General features: G+C 41.2%; 2 protein-coding genes across 5 annotated transcripts in view; one reads left to right on the plus strand and one right to left on the minus strand.

The window, feature by feature from the left end:
- Nucleotides 1–104: 104 nt before the first annotated feature.
- Nucleotides 105–11,620, plus strand: KBTBD2 (kelch repeat and BTB domain containing 2). 4 transcript variants are annotated; one of them, XM_083578017.1, is made up of 4 exons: nucleotides 105–203; nucleotides 4,302–4,826; nucleotides 6,913–7,078; nucleotides 8,910–11,620. In XM_083578017.1, exons 2-4 carry the CDS (start codon nucleotides 4,657–4,659, stop codon nucleotides 10,443–10,445), a joined length of 1,872 nt encoding a protein of 623 aa, XP_083434143.1. In that variant the 5' UTR covers nucleotides 105–203; nucleotides 4,302–4,656; the 3' UTR covers nucleotides 10,446–11,620. The 4 variants fall into 4 exon arrangements, with proteins under 4 accessions (XP_083434143.1, XP_083434142.1, XP_083434144.1 ...); XM_083578016.1 differs by having other exon boundaries at nucleotides 194–377; XM_083578018.1 differs by lacking the exon at nucleotides 105–203 and adding an exon at nucleotides 1,833–2,050.
- A 1,631-nt stretch (nucleotides 11,621–13,251) lies between these two features.
- Nucleotides 13,252–25,642, minus strand: part of AVL9 (AVL9 cell migration associated) — a 36,636-nt gene continuing 24,245 nt past the window's right edge. Inside the window, exons 11-16 of the mRNA XM_083578012.1 lie at nucleotides 24,141–24,275; nucleotides 22,618–22,837; nucleotides 21,164–21,281; nucleotides 20,174–20,227; nucleotides 18,834–18,922; nucleotides 13,252–17,142 (exon numbers count right to left, since the gene is read on the minus strand). Of these exons, the coding sequence (XP_083434138.1) occupies nucleotides 17,048–17,142; nucleotides 18,834–18,922; nucleotides 20,174–20,227; nucleotides 21,164–21,281; nucleotides 22,618–22,837; nucleotides 24,141–24,275 (711 nt within the window). The 3' untranslated portion in view covers nucleotides 13,252–17,047. The remainder of the gene's footprint in view (nucleotides 17,143–18,833; nucleotides 18,923–20,173; nucleotides 20,228–21,163; nucleotides 21,282–22,617; nucleotides 22,838–24,140; nucleotides 24,276–25,642) is intronic.

The following is a 25,642-nucleotide window of genomic DNA, read 5'->3' on the forward strand; positions in this document are numbered from 1 at the left end:
CCATGCGCGAAAACATTTCCCGCCCACACACCCAAGCTCCGCCTCCTTGCCGTTTCTCTCTCTCTCCCCCGCCCGCGTCGCGCTCCCCTCCCTTCGAGCATGCGCAGGAGGGCGGGCTGGAACGCCGAGAGGGTGCGCCCGCGCGCGCGCTGCGCTCCTTTCAACGGACGTCGGGGCGGGCAAGCAGGCGGGCGGAGAGCGAGGTAAGGCCTCCCGCGCGTGCGCAGCCGCCCTGTGTGTCCCTCCGCCCCGGGCCCCTTTCCCTCCCCCGTCCACCTCCCCCACCCCTCACCTCCTTCCGCTTTCCTTTTCGCCCGGGAGGATCCTGAGGGGAGGAAGGCGACGCGGCCGCCGCGGGAGGGGAGAGGGTGGCGCAGGTTTGTGAGGGGCGTCTGTCCTGGGGGTGCGGGTGAAGGGATGCCGCCTCCACTATCTCCTAGGCCTCTGTCGGCCCTTCCGTGACAGGAAACGCGCGCGACCCCCCCCCTCAAAAAAGAAAATCCGCCATAGACTCCTATTCTCTCTTCCCCCCCCCCCCCACGCGTTGGCCTGGACAAAGCGGCCTGGGCTCCTTCCTGGCCGGGTTGAGGGTGGTCGGCACCGGCTTCCGCGGACGGTGATGGGGGGAGAGGAGGAGGAGGAGGAGGAGGAGGAAGGCCGCGGGGGTGTGAGGCGCCTGAGCGACGTGTGTTTGTGTCAGTGTGTTGTTCCCCACGCGCCGTGAACGGCTCTCCCCCCCCCCCCCGGACTCCGCCTCTTGCGGCGACGCGACTGGAGAGTAGGTGCTTTTGGGGGGGGGCGCGGAATTCCCCGCTCAGGGCCGCCGCAGCGGCGCATCCTCCGCGCCTGCCGCCTCCCATGTCAGGCTGCGGCTCTGGGCCAGAGCGGGCGCCCCAGGTCTTTGTTCCAAAGGGCGGGCGGAGGGGTTGCTGTTTTTCTTTTGGGGAGGAAGGGGTGTTATGGTGGGTGTGGAGGTGAAAGCTGACGAGTGGGCCTGGCCTGGCTTAGCATCGCATCCAGGTGAAGCCATGGTCAGGGTGTCTGCCTTGCTGCATCCTGTCGCCGCTGCGTAAAAATACAGTGGTACCTCGGGTTACATACACTTCAGTTTACAGACTCCGCTAACCCAGAAATAGTACCTCGGGTTAAGAACTTTGCTTCAGGAACAGAAATTACGCAGCGGCAGCGGGAGGCCCCATTAGCTAAAGTGGTGCTACAGGTTAAGAACAGACCTCCGCAACGAATTAAGTTCTTAACCCAAAGTACCGCTGTACTGGTTTTGGGTGGTCATCCTTACAGAGCTGCTGTTTAGAAACACACCTTGTTCCCCTCCCGGGATGAGAAAAGCAGGTGGGGTTTTTTTGACACCACAGCCTCCTAGCGGAAAGGAAAGAGGTTGGCGTTGCTTAGCAGAGAGGGTGAGGATGGGATTCCGCTCCCCCTCCCCGCCCCCCAAAATGAAATGTAGGTGTAAAGTTACAATTAATGATTTTGAAATGGAGGTACTTAATTGAAGCTGAGCAACAGACTCCTTTTGCTTCTTCTGTTTTAATCTTGATCTCTCTCTTTCACACACACACATATAAATTTAATGATGATTTATATTGGCTTGGCATAATTATATAGTTGCATTGTGAACTTGGCATGTGAACGGATGTTTGGATTGTAATGTTTTGAGAATGGTGATCAGGTTACTTTTTCACCTGTTCTACATAGAACAGATGCAAATTTTAACTACTGAGTTGAAGTAACAAGTTCAGAAATATATTGTGCATTTGATATAGCTGTTGCTGCAAGAATTTTTTTTTTTTGGGGGGGGAGGTAGGGAGTGGGCATGGCATCAATAGGGCTTGCTTGGCATTCTTAATTTTGCCAGGTTTAGTGACTGGTGCTATTGCTGTTCCCAGGGGCTCATATTTCAGCAATAGTATGTGTTTCTGTGCTGGCACTACAATTCATATTGAGCTTTAATTGATATCTTTTTAACAGCGATTATTGGCTGGGTTAATAACCGAGGATCAGAAGGACAATTCATACAGCTTAATTTCAGGTGATGGTGTTTTAATAAAAATAATATAAAGTGCAGTTCTGTATATAGGCTTTAAAAGAAAAATAGTTTTGAATAGGATTGTGTGTGTGATTTATAACACATCTTGCAATTCTTGTTTAGAAATCAGATTTCTCTTGATCTGAAAGACTGAAGGTTGGAGAGTTCAGTCTTGCAGAGTCATCCTACTTGGAAATTTGAAGTGTATGCCATTTGAAATGTATGCCAGTATAATACTTACAGAAACCACAAGCAGGGCTTTTTTTAGCCAGAACTTGCCAAAACTCAGTTCTGGCACCTTTAAAGTGGACACCGTTGCCATTATGAGAGAACAAGGGAGGCGTTCAGGGTGAGCACCAATACTTCTTTTTCTTGAGAAATAGCATGGACCATAAGAATAAGTGATTGGTGATGGTAGTGATCAGAAAAGATGTCATTTGGTATTACAGAGGGATCCGAACTGAAGTTTGGTGCAGCTGAGCAGCCTTGTTAAGACATGGTTGAAAGAGTAGCGTTTGAGATCTGTAGGTATATGGGAGTAGCTGAAAAAAATGTTGTCTAAAAGTTCAAAATAAGTTCAATGAAATGGAAAAGTAGTAATATGTATTATATAAATGTAAGCTGTGTTGACAGAGATAAGTTGGACAAGTTTCTGAAATGAAGCCACCAAATTGTGTACAAGTTTTGATAGGATGTACTGTAACTGGTTAGGCCACAGAACTCCCAGAAGAGATTTAGAGATGTAGTGGCTGTCTGTGCATGAGCCAGTAGTTGGTGCTGTCACAGTTTAGTTCTAATAAAAGCAGTATTTCCAAGACTTTTAGGAGTAGTAGTATTTGGCTACATTTGAGCTTTGGTATTCTTTTTTCCTTAGTACTATGGTTTAAGAAGGATGTTTGGAGGGAATCAAAGGAGTATGTATGTTCTACTTGTATTTAGTAAACAAGCTAAAAACTTTGAAACTGCCAAGCTTGCCTGTTTGTATTTGTAGTTGGCATCCATCCATTGTTATTAATGAAGTTAAAAAAGAGAAAATTTTTGACAAAAAAATAAAGCACTAGAATTTTTTCTTCTCCACATCACTGCTAGAAAACAAATAGTATAAGCAAAGGTTGAAAGCATTTAGCTTTCAAGTTATGGAGACCTTGCTGGTGTTTAATGGGGAAACGTTAATCTTGATTGGGAACAGGCTAAGAACCAGCTGCTCACTGCCCTTGAATTGGAAAGTGGCTTGCCATGACAGTGAGCCCCACTTTCTCAGTGGTGATGGCAGTGTTAGAAACTGAGATATGAAAAGCCAGGAGCTAAATGGCACCTTAAGCCTAGGTTATGGGCACAACAACTGAATGTCTAGGCACACTTTTTTATAACAAGAATACAAAGCTGAAACTGAATGAACTGCAGCTAAAATATTATGTCCATTTTTCATATAGTATAGTCCTTTCCCTGCTCACCCCCCTAATATTCTTAAGAGGGTCTTTTCTCCAATCCTCAGAGAGTAGCTGGAAGTAGGGAGGCAAAAAAAGGTCCTCTGCAGTTTTAATCTGAAATCTTTGGCATAGTACTGCGCCCAGAGCTCAGAAACTGTTTGCACTAATGAAATTCCCTGTCGCAAAATGCGCCTAGAACAACGGGAGTTTTGAACACTGGGTGGTGATCTCCCCCACAGTTGGAGTGAACTTGAACCAGAGAGGACAGCTGGGATAGGCTGCTGAGATTCTCATGGCATCTCTATTACCCAGTGCAAAAACATGGGCCACCCTTTCTGTCTCCAGCAGGGTTAGAAACAGGGATAGGAAAGCTATTCTCCACATGGCGCCTGGCTTTGGGTGTCAAAACAGAATGGGAAAAGGTAGTCTGACAGTAGTGAGCCAGTAGGGCATAGGAAGTGGTCGTAGCCCCCTCTGTTAAATATTGTGAAGAGAGACAAAAACTTGATCCATTATTGCAATTATTAAGGAGACATTGCCAGTGCTAGGAGAGGGAGGACCAGTTAGGACCACAATAGATGGGTTTAATAACATTTCTACACTGCTACTCCTATCCAATGCTTCATTTTAGTTCTGGGCATTCTTAAATCATCAGAGGAGTTGAGAAGGCATAAAATGTGTTCTTCACTGTTAGTCTTTGCATTTATGAATGGCCTTCATAACAGCAACTTTATGGTTTAAAGTAGCATACCAAACAGTGTTCTAGGCAGAACAATGGTAGAACAGGCTTAGAAAAATTGCTGACATTTTTTTTTTTCTTCTAGTCACAAGTGATTGAGAGATGGTTCAAGAAAATCTACCTCACAAATTGCATTCATTTGCCCATGAACTGCATCACTGGAAATCTGAACAGGAACTTGGCGGTCGTTCTTGAAAGTCTCAGGCGAACGGATGGACACCAAGTCAGTTTATTGTATCCAAGTAGTGGGTTGCCATCTGAAGTATTGATTCAACAGTCCAATCTATCATTGCTGAATATCTTAATAAAGTTAGCAAAGGATTCAAAATATCCCTTGTAGTTTCTTCTGAGTTCTTCAAAAAATGGTTGCTTGACCTCTTTCCTGCTGAAGTAAAGTGGCTTCTGTAACCTGTTTCTGGAAATATTAATGGAATGCAATCATGTCTACCCAGGAAGAAAGGCAGATCAATACGGAATATGCTGTATCCTTACTGGAGCAGTTAAAGTTGTTCTATGAACAGCAGTTGCTAACTGACATTGTTTTAATTGTTGAGGGCACTGAATTCCCATGCCATAAGATGGTTCTTGCTACATGCAGCTCTTACTTCAGGTATGTGATTAAAGTAGTGTTATTTCTTCCATTAAAATGTATTCTGTTCATCTCTTATGTCTAAGACTACAGTGTATAATATAATTTTAAAATGGTTCTACTGGGTAATTTGAAGTGAATGGAGTTTTGGATGTGGAATAGCTAAACGGGGATGTACAACTACTTTGGTAGCTTCACAAAGTGTGGAATATCTATTGTAAGAGTGATGTTTGAGTGCCAAACATGACATTTGCGTTATGGAGGGAAGCTTAGTTAATGAAAACAAGGTCTGAAGTGTCTCCAGCTCAATTTCACAGAAGGAGAAGGAGGTTTTTCTTCTTTTTACAGTTTTGAGGTTTGCAAAGTTTTTTCTTTTTGAGCGGGGGGAAGAGAGACAACTGTCCCTCTTGCCCTAGAGTTGAGTGTGAACAGATCTAAAGTGTGTGTGCACATGCATGCAAAACCCCATTGCTCTGTTGTGTGTTAGGAAATAAGGAGGCATGGAAATAGAATACTCACATGAAATAAGAGCATGATTCCACTATTCCATGATTCCACTATTCCATGGCAGGTTAGGGAGAAGAGTGCAGTCTACTTACAGGAGTAGCCAGTGGGGCCCTCAAGCTGTCATGGACTGCAACTTCCATCAATCATTGTTTACAATTTGCCATGTGTATGTAGTCCATAATTTACGGAAAGCATCGCACACTGGCTACCACTAATCTAAAAGACTTAGGCAAGCTCGAGTGCAAATTGACCATGGGGAATATGCCCAGAGTTCTGGCTCAATATCTGCTGTGATGTTTATTGTACAAGAGCAAAATAACTTGTGCAACTAATATCTTTATAAATAAAAATATCTTATACATATTGTAGAAGATGTTGGGACATGCTGCATTTTCCATGTGCTTTGTTCCATTGTGTATTTGAAACTTCTGGTATGGTTGATATCTCAGTGAGTATTAATGAAATGAAATAAAAGCACAGTATCAGTGGCTGCTCTTGGCTTTCAGTTGTGCGATGTGTACCAAGACATACTGGCAATTCCAGACCTTTTGAAAACTTGAAACTTGTCCCAAAACGAAATGATTTTCACACCAGTAACATGGAAGTACTCAAGGAATACTAACATCAAACTAATTTAAATTTTATGCCTGTGTGTCTCTGGTGACTGCATGAAAGATGAAGTTAAAATTACTAGAAAGTTGCAGATGAGTGTGAAATACTCAAATGAAACTAGTTTTAACTACAGGAATCTGCAATTTTGTGTATGTACGACTAAGTGTTCTGGTGCTTACTACAAGCCATTGACTGATGTCAGAATGTGTTTGACCAAAAAAAGATTTTGACCATTGACAGTTGTTCTAAACAGGAGATTTTGAAAGTAATAACTGTTTTTATACTTTAAAGAAGGGCAGAATGGTTGGATTTCAGTCAGCATTGCTCTTATGGGAGAGATTACATACCATATTTTTCCATGTATAAGACAACCCCTATTTTTTTGAACCCAAAATGAAGAAATCTGAGCCTGTGTTGCCAGAGCCTAGACCACCTGAGCCCGGGTCGCCCCCACCAGAGCCTGAACCCAAGCCCAGGCTGCCTGCACCAGAGCCCAAATACAAACCTGAGCCCAGGCTGCCTGCACGAGAGCCCAAACACAAACTTGAGCCCGTGCTGCCCACACCAGAGTCCAAACCCAAACCCTTGTGTATACACCCCTGCGTATAAGATGACCACCAATTTTTGACTACTGTTTTTAAAGCAAATTTAGCTAAACAGAGACTTATACACTGAAAAAGATGGTGTATCTGCTTAATGTAACCTAAACACAGAGGAAGTTGATATATAGCATTTATTATGTTTTCTAAACTGATTTGTACCTCAATAAGATCAGGGAGTCCTCTTGCACACAAACTGGACAGTAGCTTATCCATGAAACTGGATGTAAATAGTGTGAAATCCCAATCCTTGGAATGCAGCCTTTGTGAACCATTTAATAGTTTTGAATGCTCTTATATGTACTGAATTTTATCCAGCTCCAGGCTTCAAAGAGTTGGAGAAAGTAAGATAGAAGCTTGAAGTTAATGTATTTTGTTTTATCTTTCAGGGCTATGTTTATGAGTGGGTTGAGTGAAAGCAAGCAAACACATGTCCATCTAAGGAATGTGGATGCGGCCACTTTGCAAATCATAATAATTTACGCATACACGGGTAATTTGGCAATAAGTGACACTACAGTCGAACAGCTTTATGAAACGGCTTGCTTCTTACAGGTAGGAATGTTATATGCTAACTTTTCTAAGACACTTTTAAAAAGGTATCATTCTGAATATTTAACTTTTTATTTTCTTTTACATTTAACAGAAACTGTCATGGAAGTATTTGCATTTTCTGCCCTGATGCTACTATAAACTAATTACAATCTATTTCTATTTGGTTCAAATGAGTTTGCTCTCCATTACATCCTTGTAGAATTAAGATGTAAAATTGATGTATTGATATAGGGCAAGGATAGCTAACCCTCAATTTGAGAGACTAATGTGGCCCTCTAAGCATTTTTTTGGCCCCTTAAGACTGCGGATTTTTGGTAATGACAATTTAACTAAGTTGTGCTGCACTGGGTGGAGCCCAGTGTTCAGAAAGGGGTGATTGGTCATAGGATTGATCATTTGAGCAGAGGGGAAACAATAGCCCTACTCCTCTATTGTCCTGCATGGATGCCACTTTCAAAGGGTGGCCAATGGTGAATGGGTCCCCCAGGCCACAAAAGTTTAGCTGCTCATGATTTCAGGGAGCCATGCACTGTCCTGGGCTTTCTAAAGGGAATTTGCAGTATAATTAATTTTCTATATTTAATTTGTTAACCTCTTTACAACCAAAAAGCAATATATAACAGACCAATTAAAAATAATGATACACATTAAAAGTGTTCAGTCACAGAAGCCATTATAAAACACAAATATCCCTCCCACTAATGGCCAGTACACTAACTTAAGGCCCACATGCCTGGGATAATAAAATAATGTCTTAGCACGACACAGAAGAGATATTGGTGAAGTTCCCTAGGGAGAGCATTGTACAACTGAAGCACTACTACAAACATCTCTTGTAGGAGGCACACAGGGAATTTTTTTTATATGATTATCTCAAGAGTCTGAGGACGCTTATAAGGAGAGTGATAATCTAGAGGTACTTGAATACATTGCAACGTAAGGGGCAGCAGTGCAGTAAAAGGAAGTGGAACCTCCCAGATTTGCATCTGTTGCCTTGTTATGGACATCATTACTGAAATTCTTTGGAGACTGATGTTTACAGCTAACAGTTGAATGACTGTATTAACCAGTGAACTAGCATAAGGTTTGATTCAGCTTTTCCTGTTCACTACCATCCCTGCAGAGATTGGAGCTGTCTGATACCTAGTGAGGTGGGAAAGCAGGGATTTTTTTGTTTTGTTTTGAGGTATGTAACAATTTGACCAGCAGTAGGGAAAGCCTCTCCTTATTATCTACAGAGATAAATAGGGAAAACCCCTGATCACTGAAAGATGGTCAGTTTCTTCAGTAACCAATAGACTTTGGCCTTTGCAGATGAACTGGGGCATTTTCTCCCTTCCTTTCCTTTTTGTGAACAATGGTATGTTGTAGCCAGTATGTTTAGGCACATTCTGTAAATGATCCCTTCACCTTTGTACAGTAGAAGTTGTTTATTAATTTCATATCTATACTGCTTTATATTTTTAAGAAAAAATCTCAAATCAGTTTTCAACCTACATTAAAACATCAAATAAAGTATTACACTATAAAGCATTACAAAAGAAACTGAAATGCAAAATATACAGTCAAAGCAATGTAATTAATAGGAAACAAAAATATTTTCTTAAAGATTTCAAAATAAGACATTACAAAGGAAGGTGAGGTATAGAATACACATTTAAAACAGTATAAATGGCAAGAGAATAAAATATTATCTTAAACATAGAATAAGTTAAGGGGAGGTTGCTTTTATAGAAATCTAGGGAAATTTGTTTCTTTTCCTGTTTCTTTTTCTTTACTGTTGACCTTAAATATGAAATTAATGTAAGCATTGCATTGTTTTTTATTGCAGGTAGAAGATGTGTTACAGCGTTGCAGAGAATACTTAATTAAAAAAATAAATGCAGAGAACTGTGTGCGGCTGTTGAGCTTCGCTGATCTTTTCAGCTGTGAGGAGTTAAAACAGAGTGCTAAAAGAATGGTAGAACACAAGTTCACAGCTGTATGCCACCAGGAGGCTTTCATGCAGCTCTCACATGATCTGTTGATAGACATTTTGAGTAGTGACAACTTAAATGTGGAAAAGGAGGAAACCGTTCGTGAAGCTGCTATGTTATGGCTGGAATACAACACAGAATCTCGATCACAGTATTTGTCATCTGTTCTTAGCCAAATAAGAATTGATGCGCTTTCTGAAGTTACACAAAGAGCTTGGTTTCAAGGCTTACCGCCGAATGATAAATCGGTAGTGGTTCAAGGATTATATAAATCTATGCCGAAGTTTTTTAAACCAAGACTTGGAATGACTAAAGAGGAAATGATGATCTTCATTGAAGCTGCTTCTGAAAACCCTGGTGGTCTTTACTCTTCAGTTTGCTACAGCCCACAGGCTGAAAAAGTTTACAAGCTCTGCAGCCCTCCTGCTGACTTGCATAAGGTTGGGACGCTTGTAACTCCTGATAATGATATTTATATAGCAGGGGGGCAGATCCCATTGAAAAATGCAAAAACTAACCACAGTAAAACTAGCAGACTTCAGGTTGCCTTCCGAACTGTGAATTGCTTTTACTGGTTTGATGCCCAACAAAACACTTGGTTTCCAAAGAGTCCAATGCTGTTTGTTCGTATAAAGCCATCCCTAGTTTGCTGTGAAGGCCACATCTATGCAATTGGAGGAGACAGTGTAGGTGGAGAGCTCAACAGGAGAACTGTTGAAAGGTATGATACTGAGAGAGATGAATGGACAATGGTAAGCCCACTGCCCTGTGCGTGGCAATGGAGTACAGCTGTTGCTGTTCATAACTGCATTTATGTAATGGCACACAACCTGATGTACTGTTACTTCCCCAGGTCAGATGCTTGGGTTGAAATGGCTATGAGACAAACTAGTAGATGCTTTGCTTCGGCTGCTGCTTTTGGGGATAAAATATTTTATATCGGAGGCTTGCACGTTGGCAGCAACTCTGGTATAAGGCTCCCTACTAGCACTGTAGATGGGTCTTCCGTTACTGTGGAAGTTTATGATGTGAATAAAAATGAATGGCGAATGGCAGCCAACATCCCTGCCAAACGATATTCTGACCCCTGTGTCAGAGCTGTTGTAATTTCCAACTCCTTATGTGTCTTCATACGAGAAACCCACATGAATGAGAGAGCCAAGTATGCCACCTACCAGTATGATATGGAACTTGACCGGTGGTTCTTGCGCCAGCATATATCTGAACGGGTGCTCTGGGATTTGGGGAAAGACTTTCGGTGCACTGTGGGAAAGCTATATCCATCTTGCCTTGAAGAATCCCCATGGAAGCCTCCACCGTATCTCTTTTCACCAGATGGAGCTGATGAGTTTGAGATTGATGGAGAGATGCTGACACTGCCACCTGTATAGCTCCCAAAATTAAGAGACTGCATGCCTATAACTGGTTATCATGAAAACTCTTTGAGAGAACAGGGCTGGAATATGAAACAATAAGCTGTCTTGTATGTATGCCCTATTTAACATTTTGTGGCCATTGAGTGTAAATCGGTGGAATTTATAAGCAGATATGCTTCCATAATCTGAAACAATCCCTCTGGTAGCTGATGGGATCTGTATGTATATTGCAAGCTTAAAGCATCTGCTTATTGTCTAAATTTTTAGTCTTGTGAAGACTTTTAGTTCAGGAAACTTTCACAAAAGCAGCTTCTATTTCTAGGATGGTATGTTAATTGCTCAAAGTATCTTCCAGTTATATTTGAGTGAGTTCTGGAAATCTTTGTATGTGCTAGTTATTATAGATTGTGTGGCCTAATGGAATGTGCTACACCTATTACACAACAGCCGTGTTGGTATAATAATGCCATGTAAAGAGAGAAACAAATCCCATGGATCTACCTGTGGTAGGAAGGGTAGATCTTCCAATTTACGGTGACATGCAGGGCAAAATGACTGCAGGCTCAGTCAAGCTGTATTATTATTATTATTTTATTATTATTAGGTGCATGTATTTTCACTAACTTATACCTGTCTATTTAGAATACAGGTCTTCCGAGCAGCTGGTAGTTTGCCAGGTGTGAACTTACGTTGCTGGGCTTGCAGTAAGAATTGCCAGCCCTACCTAGTGCGGGTGTGTGTGGAGCTTTTGCTCAGTAAACAGTTCCACATTCTGTATTTCAGAAACAATGGCTCATGCATATTACTTCCTGCTGCTTATGTCCCCCTGCCCCGATGTTAACCAAGATATAGTGTGGATTAACCAGGTTTTTATTTTTGTTAATTTAATAACAAGCATTACTGTAGTGTGACTGTGTATAGATATCCCTTAGTTGTCTCTCTTTTGTTTTTGTTTTTTTTTTGGGGGGGGGAACAAATTTTTTTTTCCAGGAATACTCTGTGCAGGAGAGCAGTTCAGTAGTGCTGCTCTGGCATTAATCCCAGGAACCACTAGCAGTAGCGGAGCGCCGCCAATCTTACATGAGCACAGGTGCTTCATGATGGATCATACTAGCATGTTCAGCTGCATCATGTTCTGGCACTGTATTTTGAATGATATTAATTTATTAAAAAAAAAAACCTGAGTCAAAGACTTGTTTCCTGCGTTTTCTGCAAGACAGTATCTTCCCTCAAACTGTAATGTCAAAAAAAATATTTCCTCAAACTCTTAATGTCAAAAAACATTCTGGTACTGGGTGGCTCAGAAAATTAGGCGCAACAGGAAGTGCAAGTGCCTCGTGTTCTGAAATATTCCAGAGAGGTAAGTTACAGTATACAAGTTTGTTTTCCTCTGAGGGCCACAAGATGTAGAGGGGACAGATGATGCTGTACAGTGCACTCACTACACTTTGGAATCATAGGCAAGGTGCTGAAAATCGTATTTAAAATGCATGCTTTCTGATAGCTGGTTCACACGTCATGCTAAGCCAAACAGTGGCTACATGTGAGTGTGCGGTCTTCCAGGGAGATGGTGCCTGCCTCACTCACTTGTTGCATTGCTGCTGTGCCGTTCTGAGACCAAGAACAAACCTTGGTTTAACTCCAGATGTAACCATGAATTGTAACCAAGGTTTGTTCTTGATTACCTTTTGTCCACGACAAACCAACCACAAGCCCAGGTTTGGATAGCATGCTAAGACAAACCATAGCTTGGCTGAACATGGCACAAAACAGCTGGTGAGGAGTGAAGTGGCCACAATCATCTCCCTAAGCTGTGGTTTGGCTTAGCATGACGTGTGAACCAGGCCACTGTTAAAACTTGCATAGTTCTTTTCAGTAGCTGAAAGATTCTTGTCCAGCACTTTTCTGCTAATTGTTTTTGGTAAAAAAATTGAACCTATTAAAAAAAACCAACCCACTTCCAACTTGTTAAAATAAAGTCGGAACATTATGGCTTCTGAATTCCGCAAACCGGGAAGTGAGTTTGCAAACGTTCTTTGGAACCTAAACGTCCCACTGGCAGCAGGAGCTTCCTGCAGCCAATCGGAAGCCGCGCCTTGGTTTCCGAACATTTTGGAAGTTGAACGGACTTCCGAAATGGATTCCGCTTGACTTCCAAGGTACCACTGTAAATCTGCCCTTCTAACAGAACAGGAGGAAATATTATTCAGAAATTTATAACTAATACTAACTAGCCAATAGGTTTCTTGGAAGAAAACAGTATAGGAAAGAAATACTGGAGGAAATTATTATCACATTGATTGCAAGTTCATGAAGATAAACAAGTAACTGGTTTGTATTTTTTATGAAGATGATTTTGTTCCTGTAATATCAGTGCACCTAACCTGTGGTCTAGAATGGATCAGTTTCTTTGAGATTTTGCTCAGTGTCAACTGAATGTCTTGGGCAACTTTAACAAGCAGAAGAAGACATGGATTCATATTTGGTATTTAGAATGTCGGCTGTAATTTTGACTGCAGCAGGTGAAAATGAAGGCTATATAATTAAAAGCTGCTGCTGATTTGCATGAGGCAGATAATTTTAGCACACTCTTGAAAACAAACCGGTATGAGAAAGTCATGAGGGAAAAGAGTTAAAACATGAATACCCATTTTTAAACCACCAAAATTAGTCTGATATAGCTGGCAATGGGGGAGGGCCTGTTCACACTTGTTAGTGTTTCTTGCCTGTTTCTCTTCCCCTGTCTAGGTTGTGAGAGAGAGTAGGTCTCAAGCTTTTGCAGTTCAAACTGCAAGTAAACCCTTGTGCCAAACAAGTTACATTCAAGCAAAACAAGAACAATCTTTATTTTCTTTAGAACAAAATATACAGCAGAAGCATTAATAATCTTTTGAACATAGTAACCTATTTTTTTACACATTGATGATAGATGAAATACCTAATATTTATCAACCCTCCTCTTCCAACAGGCTGGTAGCAGTAAAAACCATATGGAAATAAACTTAGGTTTCATTTCACTTAAGCCATGATTATATAACTGATTTCAGGTTTATGTCTCAAAACCAGCCTTGAATGATTGATATTAATTTGTTAAGTGGTATAGAAACTGGAATAGAGGTATTTCTAGTCTATTTCTTACTGTAATATGATACACATTTCCAAATACTTGTAACATTTAAAAAAATATAAAAATCAGTTTCTCTACTGTGCATGATGCAAATATATACGTTTGTAATAGGGAGCACCAGCACATAAAACAGCCTTACAAAATACCAAGTTAGCGGCTTGATTCTAAACACTTGTGTGGGACAAAATGTTCAAACACCAGCATAATACTCTTTCAGTAGCCATAAAGCACTGTACTATGCAGTATGTTGGCACCAGTCAAGGTGTTGCATCCTGAACATTTACTTGCTTGTGGAGCAAGTATTAAGATCATACTGTTAGATATAACTCAGGGTGGAGGTTTTCCTTTGGGCTGGGCAATGCTTTTACATTTGGAAGGGAATTTTTTTTTATATTTTACTTTAACATGCTCTTGCCATTTTCTATAGAACAGCACATGTATTATTTGAATTTGAAGCACTTCATGTTCTTAATTTGGCTTTAGATCACATCAACATCGTGTGCCCCATTACGGGTAGAATTTGCATGCGGTACTAACCAGCCCTTAAAGAATGTAACTGAAAATAGGGGTAGCCACTGAGTGTGCCCTAGATGATACCGAGCTCATAACCATTCCTACTAGCCATGCTGGCTGATACTAATGTGAATCCAACAATATCTGGAGGGTACCACATTGACTACCTCTGCATTACAGGAACAGCAAGGCTTAAGTCACTAGAATTGTCACTACAATACTAGAGTAAATGACAGTGCTTGCATTTTAGCTGGTGCTTTCTTGATGTGAAGAACTTCAAGCAAGAGTGCTTCAATGCGCTACATGTGATGTTTCAATAATACAAGCAGCACTGCCTTTTACGTTTTCCAGAATAAATTAAACTCAAACCTCAAAACTGAAATCAGTGGCTAGAAAACAAATGCTAGTCATATTAAATTTGAATTATTTTCCCTTACAGACCTCCATCTAATCTATAGTCTTTCAATACCCTTTTGCAAAGATATGTATGTGACCCCACACATTTGTAATACACTATGTGCTTATGCCGGTTTTTTTTCAGTGTATACTACGACTACCTGCTGAATCCAAATTATGTGATTGTAACTACTGCAGTACACACAGTAATCATTTTCAATAGGTTTTACAGTTTATTCCTGCATTTGACTTGTACAATTAACTACTGCCAAATTTTTCCCTGTAGCAAAATTATAAATATAAATTGGTCACTCCCAAGATGATGGCTACTATAAACACTTATACAGCGTATTGTCATGTACTATGAGCGATCGCCAAAGAAGAGAAGACATTTTAAAAGAATCACCAGCTTTTCATTCCATCTTGTCCCTAAGGATTTTGCTGATCCCTCGTTATGGTGCCTGTGGATTAATTGGCAAAAGGTGTTAGTCAGATGCCTCCTAATTTGTGCTCCCTTTAGGGAAGGATGGAAACCAACAACTGGATGTAACAATTCCAACCAAGGAACTCCCAAGAAAAAAACTCTGTTTACAAGTTGTATCAGTTTGACTGCAGTGTAAGGACACTCATGGCGTGCCTAGTTCTGTAGTTTCAATAAAAGGGTAGCATCTCCAAGCCGCAGCATCCTTGTAAAATGTTTTCTTTAGGAGCACAGTCAACTTCTGTGGTTAGAAAACTATAACTCTAATTTATGGGCTCATTCATTTAAAGAAGTGTGGAAGAAAACATACAAGGGGTTTTTTATGCTGGCTATATTATTTCAGATATCTGAGTAAGCTTGAAAGCATAAGATGTGTCTTGCAAAGAGTACTATATACATGGATTATAGCAGGGCACCTGCCACTTCATAACAACCTCCCTGTTACAGCACCTATGAAAAATACACAGGTGTGTGAAAATTGCACCTGTGTACTGGTTGCAGTCCACAATTGGTCATTAATTTTCATAATGCGTATGTGGAACAGGTGTGAAAACAGCTGCACACAGTGGTATACATGCTTCTCTCTTGGGAAGTTAATCTACAGGAAAGTTGGGTGAAGTAGCCCAAACTGCTTATATGAAAATCTTGAAGTGCAACCCTAGCCATCTCTGAAAACTGGGTTTTTGAGATGTGGCCAGAATACAGGAATTCTGGTTGGGGTATGCTGTGACAACTTTGGTGCACAATGTTACATCATTAATAAATATTCCGTCCCCTAAAAGGATATGAAGTAAAGCAGTCTAGCTACAGTACACCTGAATTAACACTTTATACTCCACATCCATTTAAATCATTGCAGTTTGGAGAAGAAAACCAAGAAGGAAAGGGGAGGAGACTTGAACTGGCAGTTGTAAGCAAAAATATGATCTAAGGGAAGCCCTGGAATTCTTTATTTTGGTAACTCATTCATATTGTAATGTCCTACACTAAGATGAATTACTTAAAGTCCAAGGCAATCTCACGGCTTCCTATATTGCAATCCATAAAACTATCGTTGGCAGAAAGCCAATATCTCGTTACAGTCATTTCTCAAATGTCTGCTAACCTACACATTAAATTAGAAAACCCTAAAGCAGCTAGGAAAGGGGAAAAGCACTTCCGACTCTTGCATTTGGAGTCTTAACTGTGCCAGAGAGGTAGGTATTTGGTTATAGGTATTCACTAGTGAAAGTTTTCGAACAGCCACTGTTTGATGCAACACAAGCAAATGGGAACGTGAAAGATGAAAGCTAAATTCACACACACAACTTGAAAACAAGGAAACTGCAGTTACTGAGCAAGAGTTGCAAGAGTTGTTTTTCTGCTAAGAGGTATCTTGGGTGTTAATTCCAAAGAGGTAACAAAAATATGGTAAACCTGTGTATTTTAGTCAGTATCTTACTTCCATTTTATCCATGACCTTTAAAAACAAACTTTTTTAAACCTAAGTGCTAGCAGCTAGATTTCCGAAAGCTGAAATGAGCTGGTGCAAAACGGCCAACAGCTGTTCAGATCAGCTGTCATTTAGGCGCTTTAAGTGTTAAACTGGGTGTGAACGTCTCATTTAATCTGTATTTGTTTCACTTCGTTCCACCCACAGGTGCAAAAGGTTGCAACATTAGGCTGCAATCCTTTGCACAAGTTGGTTCCACTGAAATGAAAAGATCTTCCTTCTGCATTTGGTATGGGAGGGTGGAAGTGAGAGGTCAGTTTTCTGTTCCAAACCTAGTCAGCCCCACTCTTTCTTTTTTTCAAGAAAAAGTCTAGACAGCTGGAGTTAATACAACAAAATTTACATAAATAATTATCAACAACCAAAGAACAGCACACACTGAAAAATAAAGCCCGTCTTACAACAAGGCTTGTATGCTACTGTTGTTACAAAGGCTCAGATTTTTTTAAAAGAGGCATTAATGCAAACTGCAATGACATCCTGTGATGCAGCTTTAAAGGCCATTCCTTCATCCTCATGCTGCTTGAATTCATGGGTGTGTTTTTTAAAGCAAAACCACAGGTCTCTTTCTCAAAATGAATGTAAGGGCTTGGTCCGCGGCAGAACAGTTATTCCCCAAGGCTTTGTGTTGACTGGGTGAAAGTAGAAAGCCACGAGGACATGGCTGATTTTGCACTCGTGAGAGCTCCTCCAACTGACTGACCTGGATTTTATAGTAAAAAGAGGGGAAGGTTAGGCAAAGGTAAGGCTAAGATGAGAGCAATTAATGGCTTCCCTTTATCATAGACACAGCCCAACAAGACAATGACAATAACCCACCAACAGCATACAAATCAATATGGCTAACCTGATCCAAAACACCCACCCACCCCACTCACACACGAAAACAAAGATCACCACAGCCAATCACAAACAAACAACCACACCCTAGGCCAACCCTAACCTCTCTGACCCCCAAAGGAACACAAGTGAACAGCACAAGCAACGCTGACACCAAACCCCACATACATTAAGCATAATAGAAACATCGCCACCTGACCCCACCCCCACCCATCTTCCCTCCCTCCACCCCCTTTTCCCCCCCTCCCCCTAATGTCTCAACAAATGAAACAGATTTGTAAAAATGTTACATGGAAAAAATATGAGAGACATTACACTTACTTCTGTAAAACAAGAAAATCTTTAATAATAATTAAAAAAAAAAATTCCACTAAAAAAAAAAAATAGCATGATGCTTACTTAGAAGTAATTCCCATTAAGTTTAATAGAACTTGAAAAGTATATATGGGATTGTAGTGCAAGGGCACTTACATCTATGTGTAAAAAGCAGATTTCTCAAACAGACAGCCTCTTATTTTGGCATTCTCTACGACATTTTTAAAGCTGGTTCAGATTGGCGAAGCTTGGGATGAACGCTCCATAGGTCTGTGTAAGTATGCAACACTCATAGCTAGCTCTGGAATTGGTGGTTTGGGGAAAGTGGGCTGAGGAGTATGCAAGGCTGAGGGGCTCTCCCCATTGCAGTAGCAAACTTGATGGCCGAGATGATAGGCATGTGGAATCTTACAGCTTTCAAATTCCAAAAATGAGGGGTGCTAAAAAGATGTAACATGACTTGGGAATCCCAAATATATTTTGATTAAGTTAATATAATTTCGTTCTGCTTGGTAAGTTAGGTGTGTGCAAAATGGTATAGAAATCATGGAAAATGATTGCCAAGTACTTGCATTTATATTATATACAGTGGTACCTCGGGTTACATACGCTTCAGGTACATACTCCGCTAACCCAGAAATAGTGCTTCAAGTTAAGAACTTTGCTTCAGGATGAGAACAGAAATCGTGCTCCGGCGGCGCGGCACCAGCAGGAGGCCCCATTAGCTAAAGTGGCGCTTCAGGTTAAGAACAGTTTCAGGTTAAGTACGGACCTCCGGAACCAATTAAGTACTTAACCCGAGGTACCACTGTATTACTTCTTATTATTTAGCATTACCTGACATTTTCAGAAGGTAAAATTAAAATCCTTTGGTTTATGTGGTTTTTACCAAGCTAGATGTTGTCCAATCACAAAAATAGTAAGAATTGAATTCTTCACACCCAAAAACATATTTTAAAGACCCCTCACTGAAGAAATATGCGATAAAGTTTCACCTCCCCGAATGACACGTCCTACGAGTGTTGTGCATGAACTTTCCCGTTTCACTTCTCCATACATAGTGCTTCAGCTAGTTTCCAGCTATCCCTTCATTTACGGAAGGTAGCAACATTTGCGTGCAGTTGGTGGAGATATATACCACCAACAAGATTCTTGAAACAGGCTGTGGAAGTTAAGGTTTATGTTTGTAGCATACAAGTGTCACAGCACATACTGATTTCCAGTTACGAAGCATCTTACCTACGGCTCTTCCTGTCTGTACAACATTCCGGCTCGTCGTAACCATGGCATTTCCAATCTTCTTGCCCCGTTCACTATTCTGTACAGAACTAAACGAGAGGGAAATGTCATAGCATCATACAACTGACTTTCACTGTTTCCAACCATGTAAACTGATCATGAAACTAAACAAAGGGGTTGGCAATAAAGCAAGAAAAACACACCTAGTAGGCAGATACTTTTATTAGGTACTAGATTTAAATGGCAGGTATTAAGCCCCGTGGTCACTAACTCTCAAACAATAATAAAGGTTCTTTATAATATTGTAAGCATAGATATAGATCTAGTTTGCACATACTGTTAAACCATAGTTGTAAAACTCAACTCAGCTACCAAAAAAGGGCACTTTAAAAATGGAAAGCATTAGGAACCATAGAAATATAGAAAGCAATGATACAACTACTATATTTAAAGCAAAAGTTTTATGAATTTGGAGGGAAGAGACCTAAACTAGCAAACGGGGGTGGGTGGGGGGAATAAAACAACTTTAACAGGAACAAAGACCAAAACGGGGGAAATTATTTTCTACTAAAATTTTGTGAAGATTTAAGGAGTTTTTCCTCATCTCTGTACTCTTCCAAGTCCCCTCCACTCAGAAGAGATACAAGAATTTCTGGACACAATAACGACACCAACTTTGGGGGATGCAGAGGCAAAACTTATGGAAAAGCTGATTATAGATGAAGAGATTCAATATTTTTTTAAAAAAGGTAGGCAAACCCCAGGCCCAGATAGGTTCTCCACAGTATTTTATAAAGCATTTAAATCTGATGGTTACACATATGACCAAACTATATATTGACGTTCTAACGGAGACCTATCACCACCAATCTGGAAACACAGAATTCTTTCTACAGCAGAATGGTCAACAGAATGTAATTTTTTTTTAATTGGAAAATGCATTCATCTGGATCTGGTTGGTTTGTCCTGGGCCATAAGATTACAGACCCAATTCAAATAAACGTAATTTATTATGGTAAACAAACTATTTCATCAAGTGCTGCTTTGTGTAGAACACAAAGTCTGTACTGTGTTTGCACAAGTGTGGCACAGGCAGGCATGAGGGATGAGTGAAGTGGGGACTTTTGAGCAATGTCCAGCAGCACGCTCCTTGTTCACGTTATTTTAAAACCATGGTTTAGTGTTATGTGTAAACCGCCACAGAGTCAATCTGACAATTACTGTGAACATTTCAACAGTCATCGCCTGCCAGAATACCAAACCCCAGTTTAACATGAAACTATGCTCGCCAATTTATAAAAATCCCAGGCTTGAAAAGCATATTCAGTTATACTACTTACTGTGACAATCTTAATTTCACATCTGAAACCGAGTATTGGCCTTGGAATGGGTGACTGGAAAGTGTTTTGTAAGGAGGTGGAAGAAAAGAGAAGAGAAAAACAGAACACAAATTTAAAATGTTGTGTGTGTTGTAACAATAAAACCAGAACCCATAAGCTATTCCTTTCTAACTAGACTGAAAACATTAACATTTCTTGACTCCTGGTCTCATCAGTTTGCATTGGGGAGAGGGGGAGATCTCAGAGGCCCCAATGACTGTACAGTGGACAAAACATTTGGCATTGATCCATCTCTGAATTTCTTCCCTGGGTTACAACCTGCTGCTCCTCTGAAATGCCTTCCATTTTAAAGTGGCTGTTCAGTTACACCACAGTCACTTCCAATGTCCTCCAGTCTTCTCTCCTACTTCTGACTCTATGGGGCAGTGACCACAATCAGGAGCCAAGGTCCTCAGCACCTCCAAACAACTGTTTAAGTAAGTACTTGTTGGTGTGACAGTGCAGCGATATGAAAGAAATTAAATTCTTGGCTAAAAGCCTCAGAAGTTCAGTTGGAATTACATTCAGATAAAATGGTCAAAGCAACATCAAGAGCACAGATACATCCTGCTGTTAGGGGCTTGGAAGCACTAATTGTTTGAATTGTGTTGTGTTCTGATCTTCAGAAACAGGACATATTTTGGCCACCTTACACCAGGCAAGCAAGCAGAGAGTACCATATTTTTGTTTACCTAAAGAACAGCGTTCAAGGCGAGCTAAATGCAGAACATGCAACATCTGAAGCACAAGCAAGGAGAAAGATATGTGGGGAAAGTGAGTTCCAGAACTAGAAGTTTGTAATTTCGAAGCCTGGTACTACTAGGAAATGGAGAATTCTTGCTTGTGCTTCCTGGAAATTAAATGGCAGACCTAGGAAGTCACAGATGCTCAAGACGACAGCACTCCTCTCTCTACTTCTTCCATACAAACATTAAAGCTAAAACTTCTTACCTGGGATTTACCTCTGCGAGAGCTGGGTGTTTATTGCTGTTCCACACTCTGTAATTGTGTGTATTCTTCCAAGCTGCTACAAAGGTTGTTCCAAAGTCTGATAATATTTTTTCACTGTCTGATGAAAAAAATAGATAAGAGAAACCTAAGCAGTTTCAGTACTTTGCATGCTATGCGTGTGCATGCAAAGAAGCGAGCACATTTAAATTTTTTAAAAGGCAGTGTGCACCTTCTGCACAGTAATACTGTCAATGCAACACAGCAACAAATAGAAAGGAGATGGTGCTGACTAACAGACTGGATTTCCACATGTTTGAAAGCCCAAAAATCTTTCTTGTTTTCCCCCTTGATGTGTTGTGTATCACTGTAAATACAGGTGTGCAAGGGCTGGTGTCGTCCCTGATTACGTCTATGACAGTGATGGCCAAACTTGGCCCTCCAGCTGTTTTGGGACTACAGTTCCCATCATCCCTGACCACTGGTCCTGTTGGCTAGGGATGATGGGAGTTGTTGTCCCAAAACAGCAGGAGGGCCAAGTTTGGCCATCCCTGGTCTATGACATACCAAGTCACTGAAAGACAGCTCCTCCACAGCTGTTTTTCAATGGCATGGTGTCAGCAGACAGAAGAAAGACACCACCCTCATATATAAACATGCACCTGGGCTAGCATTCAAGAATAGGAGTGTGGACTTGGGACCAATTGGCAAACAGGCAAATCTATCCTTCCCCACTCAGTGCGCAGTGGCAGCTGCAACTGCCAGGAAGCAAATAAACAACTGGGAGTAAAAGGTTTAATTAGTGAAATTGATGGGAAGTTAAAACTAAGCAGATTATGCAATTAAGAAATAAAAAACAGCTTGAAAAGAGACAGAATTTTAAGAAGGAACTAATCTGGATTATAACTGGATTTGGAGAAGTAGGACCATTTCTTCCCTTGCATCTGATATAAAACACTTCAAATCATCACACAGTCCTTTAGACAGAGCCAAGCGCTTTGATAGTAAAACCTGGATCTGCATTACTGTGTGCTAGCATGTAGCATCAGATCAGATTAAGAGGAAGATTTAGGGCTGTGTTAAGTGCGGAGCCCCGGGGGCACTGCAACTATGATGTAGAATGGAAGGAGAGAGGAGAGGGGGCAGCAAATTCTGGCATTGCACAGGGTGCTGCTAATATTTGAGACCCCAAGACCTGCCACTGAGATTAGGTGGCAGCAAGTCTCATGGACAAGACTCTCTCTCGGGCCTCAGACAACCTCTGCATGGGCCTGTGAGAAGCAATCCCTCTTTTTAATACAGCATCAGAGCTTCCATACGGTTACTAACCAGGTCAGACCCAGATCCCTATATTTCTTTGTCCTTTCCTTTTACTCTTCCTAGTTACAGCTGCTAAGTATATTCTTAGAGGATTTTTTAAAAAATAAAAAAATGGAAGCAATGACACCAGGGTTTACCTGGCTGCAGAGTAGCAGCGAGCAGCGCATGGAGATATGAGCCAAACTGGGCTCGGATCCACTCATCTCCTCCTTCCCAGCCAGTGCCGTCTAGGAAGACGTCGTCCCGGTTCTCAGTTACGTGCTTTACCAAGAAGTCTGCAAACCTCAAGTCAGCTGTTGTGGGATTCAGAACCTTCCTGAGCTCTGGATCATGGACTTGAACCAGAGCTTCCTCAATCTGTTGAGAAAAACCCAACATGAAAAAGCAGTGCAGAGGACAAACTAAGCAACCTGAGCTGAACTCTTAAGAGGAGCTACTCTCTTCTGTTGAACCACAAGCCACAACTGATGTGCAGTGCTGCAGCGTTTGGAGATGAAACTCAGTCTGACTGCAGAGTTGCAGGTGGCAACAGAGGAGTTTGGATTTGACATCCCACTTTATCACTACCCTAAGGAGTCTCAAAGCGGCTAACATTCTCCTTTCCTTTCCTCCCCCACAACAAACACTCTGTGAGGTGAGTGGGGCTGAGAGACTTCAGAGAAGTGTGACTAGCCCAGGGTCACCCAGCAGCTGCATGTGGAGGAGCGGGGAATCGAACCCGGTTCACCAGATTACGTGTCCACTACTCTTATAACTAACTCAGTCACCGATCAACCATCTTTAGTCCCTACAACAAGCAATCAGCTTTTTCCTTGTGATAAACTGAGGTATAGAACAGACCACAGAGTGAATTCGGGGTACGGGTCCTGTTCTGGGGAGGCAGGGATGAACAGTCTCTCTCTGGGTCTATTTCAACTCTACAACTGGATTGCTGGAGATAGAAGGGAAGTTCTCCAAGCAATGTTGCCACTCCACGGGGCAGGTCACTATGTGTTTACAAGGAAAATCTGAGGAAGGTTGTTTCAAGCAACTACCATGTGGGAGCTGCAGTCTGTAGACTGGACATCAAGGCAGTCTTTTCGGGAACAGTTCTGTATGAGTGGAAAGAACCATTAGTTTTACTCTGAGTATTTGAAGAGAGCCAGTGTGGTGTAGTGGTTAAGAGCGGTAGTCTCGTAATCTGGGGAACCGGGTTCGCGTCTCCGCTCCTCCACATGCAGCTGCTGGGTGACCTTGGGCTAGTCACACTTCTCTGAAGTCTCTCAGCCCCACTCACCTCACAGAGTGTTTGTTGTGGGGGAGGAAGGGAAAGGAGAATGTTAGCTGCTTTGAGACTCCTTAAAGGGAGTGAAAGGCGGGATATCAAATCCAAACTCCTTCTTCTTCTTCTTCTCTGCCCAAATGTGGTCCTGGAAATTATGTTTAAGATCTGCTTCCCTCCTACCATAAAGAGACGAAATAGGACTTGGGATAGGAAGAATCTTCCTGTTGGGTAGAATATACTCAGTAGTTAAGCAATTGTATTTGTTAGGAAGTATGATCCTTTGCTGGTTGTATCTTTATTTTTATGGCACATTTTACCAAAAAAACCTCTTTCTTTTTTTTAAAAAAAGCTGCCATTCAGTTACCTGCCTATGATATAAAAGAAAATGATTCATACCTCTACAATAGCATCATTTAGATGCTTTTGCTGACGGAAAAGGATGTTGGTGGCTCCTGCAACAAACCCACGAATGGTTATATCAGACAGGAGATGGTGTTGTTGCAGCGCCATGTACGGCAAGCAAAGGTATCCCTGAAACAGAGAAAAGGGAGGGAGGAGATCAATGTGAGAAAGAAAAAGGTTGAAGAGCAGGAGCTGATACTTTAAAATGCTGTGATGCTCTAATGAACAAGGAAAAAATAATGAAGATTGTAATTGCAACTTGAACTGTTACTTCCTCATCAGTTAACAATTACACCTCCGTGGAATATTGCTCTGTTGAGTTAAACTATTGCTGTCAATAAATTAGCAGGAAATCTAGGCAGGATACAGATTCAGCAAACTATATGAACACACCCTGTGCTCAGACACTGCTTTCTCCCAGACATACATGGGAGCAAATATGAATTAAATCTGAAGCAGACAAACTGTGGCTTGAAGCCTTTGCTGTGGGTTAAATTGGAAGTGAATATGAAAGGAGAAGTGTGGGAGGGAGGGAACATAGAAATGCAAGGCTTTTTTGTAGTAATGCCAAACCAGTGTCTTGTGGTTCCTTGCTTTAAATGCGTCCAGTTGATGGTGCCTGCATTTTATAGTTGTCAGATAAAAGGGAATGAGAACGGATTGATCTGACTGCAAGCCCAATTACTGTGACCTTCGGAGTCTCAGCAAAGAACATAAGGACAGAATGTACTATGCTGGGAAGTTGTATATGAGTAGGGCATACTGCAAAAAGTTGATCGTTTCATTATTAAATTTTATAGGAAACTCACCACTAGAACACTCTTGCTTTGTGACTACTCACTTTTAGAAATACACCCCCCCAAGTAATATTGCAGTAACACTGTGAGTTTAACATGGAAAATTTATGGTGGAGGAAGGGGAACTGTTTTTAAATGAGTAACCATGGAAGAATTACAGGAAGTCAAGCTTATGATACAACAGTATCCTATAAAAACCGAGTAAGTAAACTCATTCTAAAAGAAGTTGATATCAGGTTTTCCAGCTAGAGTTTCACAAAATTAAGATTACAGAGCACATGGCTATAGTTTGCGTGTGTCTGCCATCAATTACGCCAGTATTTTTCAGGAAAGTTTACTATTTTTAAGAAGTCTTTGAACAAAACACTTTTATGTAGATTATACCCTAATTTTAACTGATGCTATTGAAAGCATAATAATTTTAACTTATAAATAGAATCAGTAACTCTAGCCCACTTCCAGCTGTTATAAAAACTGTGCGGTTGACTTGAAAGACTAAAGACACATAGAGGGGAAAGGAAACAAACATGAACTAGGGCACGGCCTCATATAATCTGGACATGAGAGACAATAATTCCCATACTATAACATCTGTAATGTTGTTTAGCCCTTCAGACCGCTTCGCATGGTGCCCTTCCAATGTTTCGGTCCAAAGCTCCCATATCACCCTTGACCATTGGCCTTGCTGGCAGGGGCTTA

The sequence above is a fragment of the Podarcis filfolensis genome, assembly GCF_964270895.1.
Source record: "Podarcis filfolensis genome assembly, chromosome: 12".
Classification (NCBI taxonomy): domain Eukaryota; kingdom Metazoa; phylum Chordata; class Lepidosauria; order Squamata; family Lacertidae; genus Podarcis; species Podarcis filfolensis.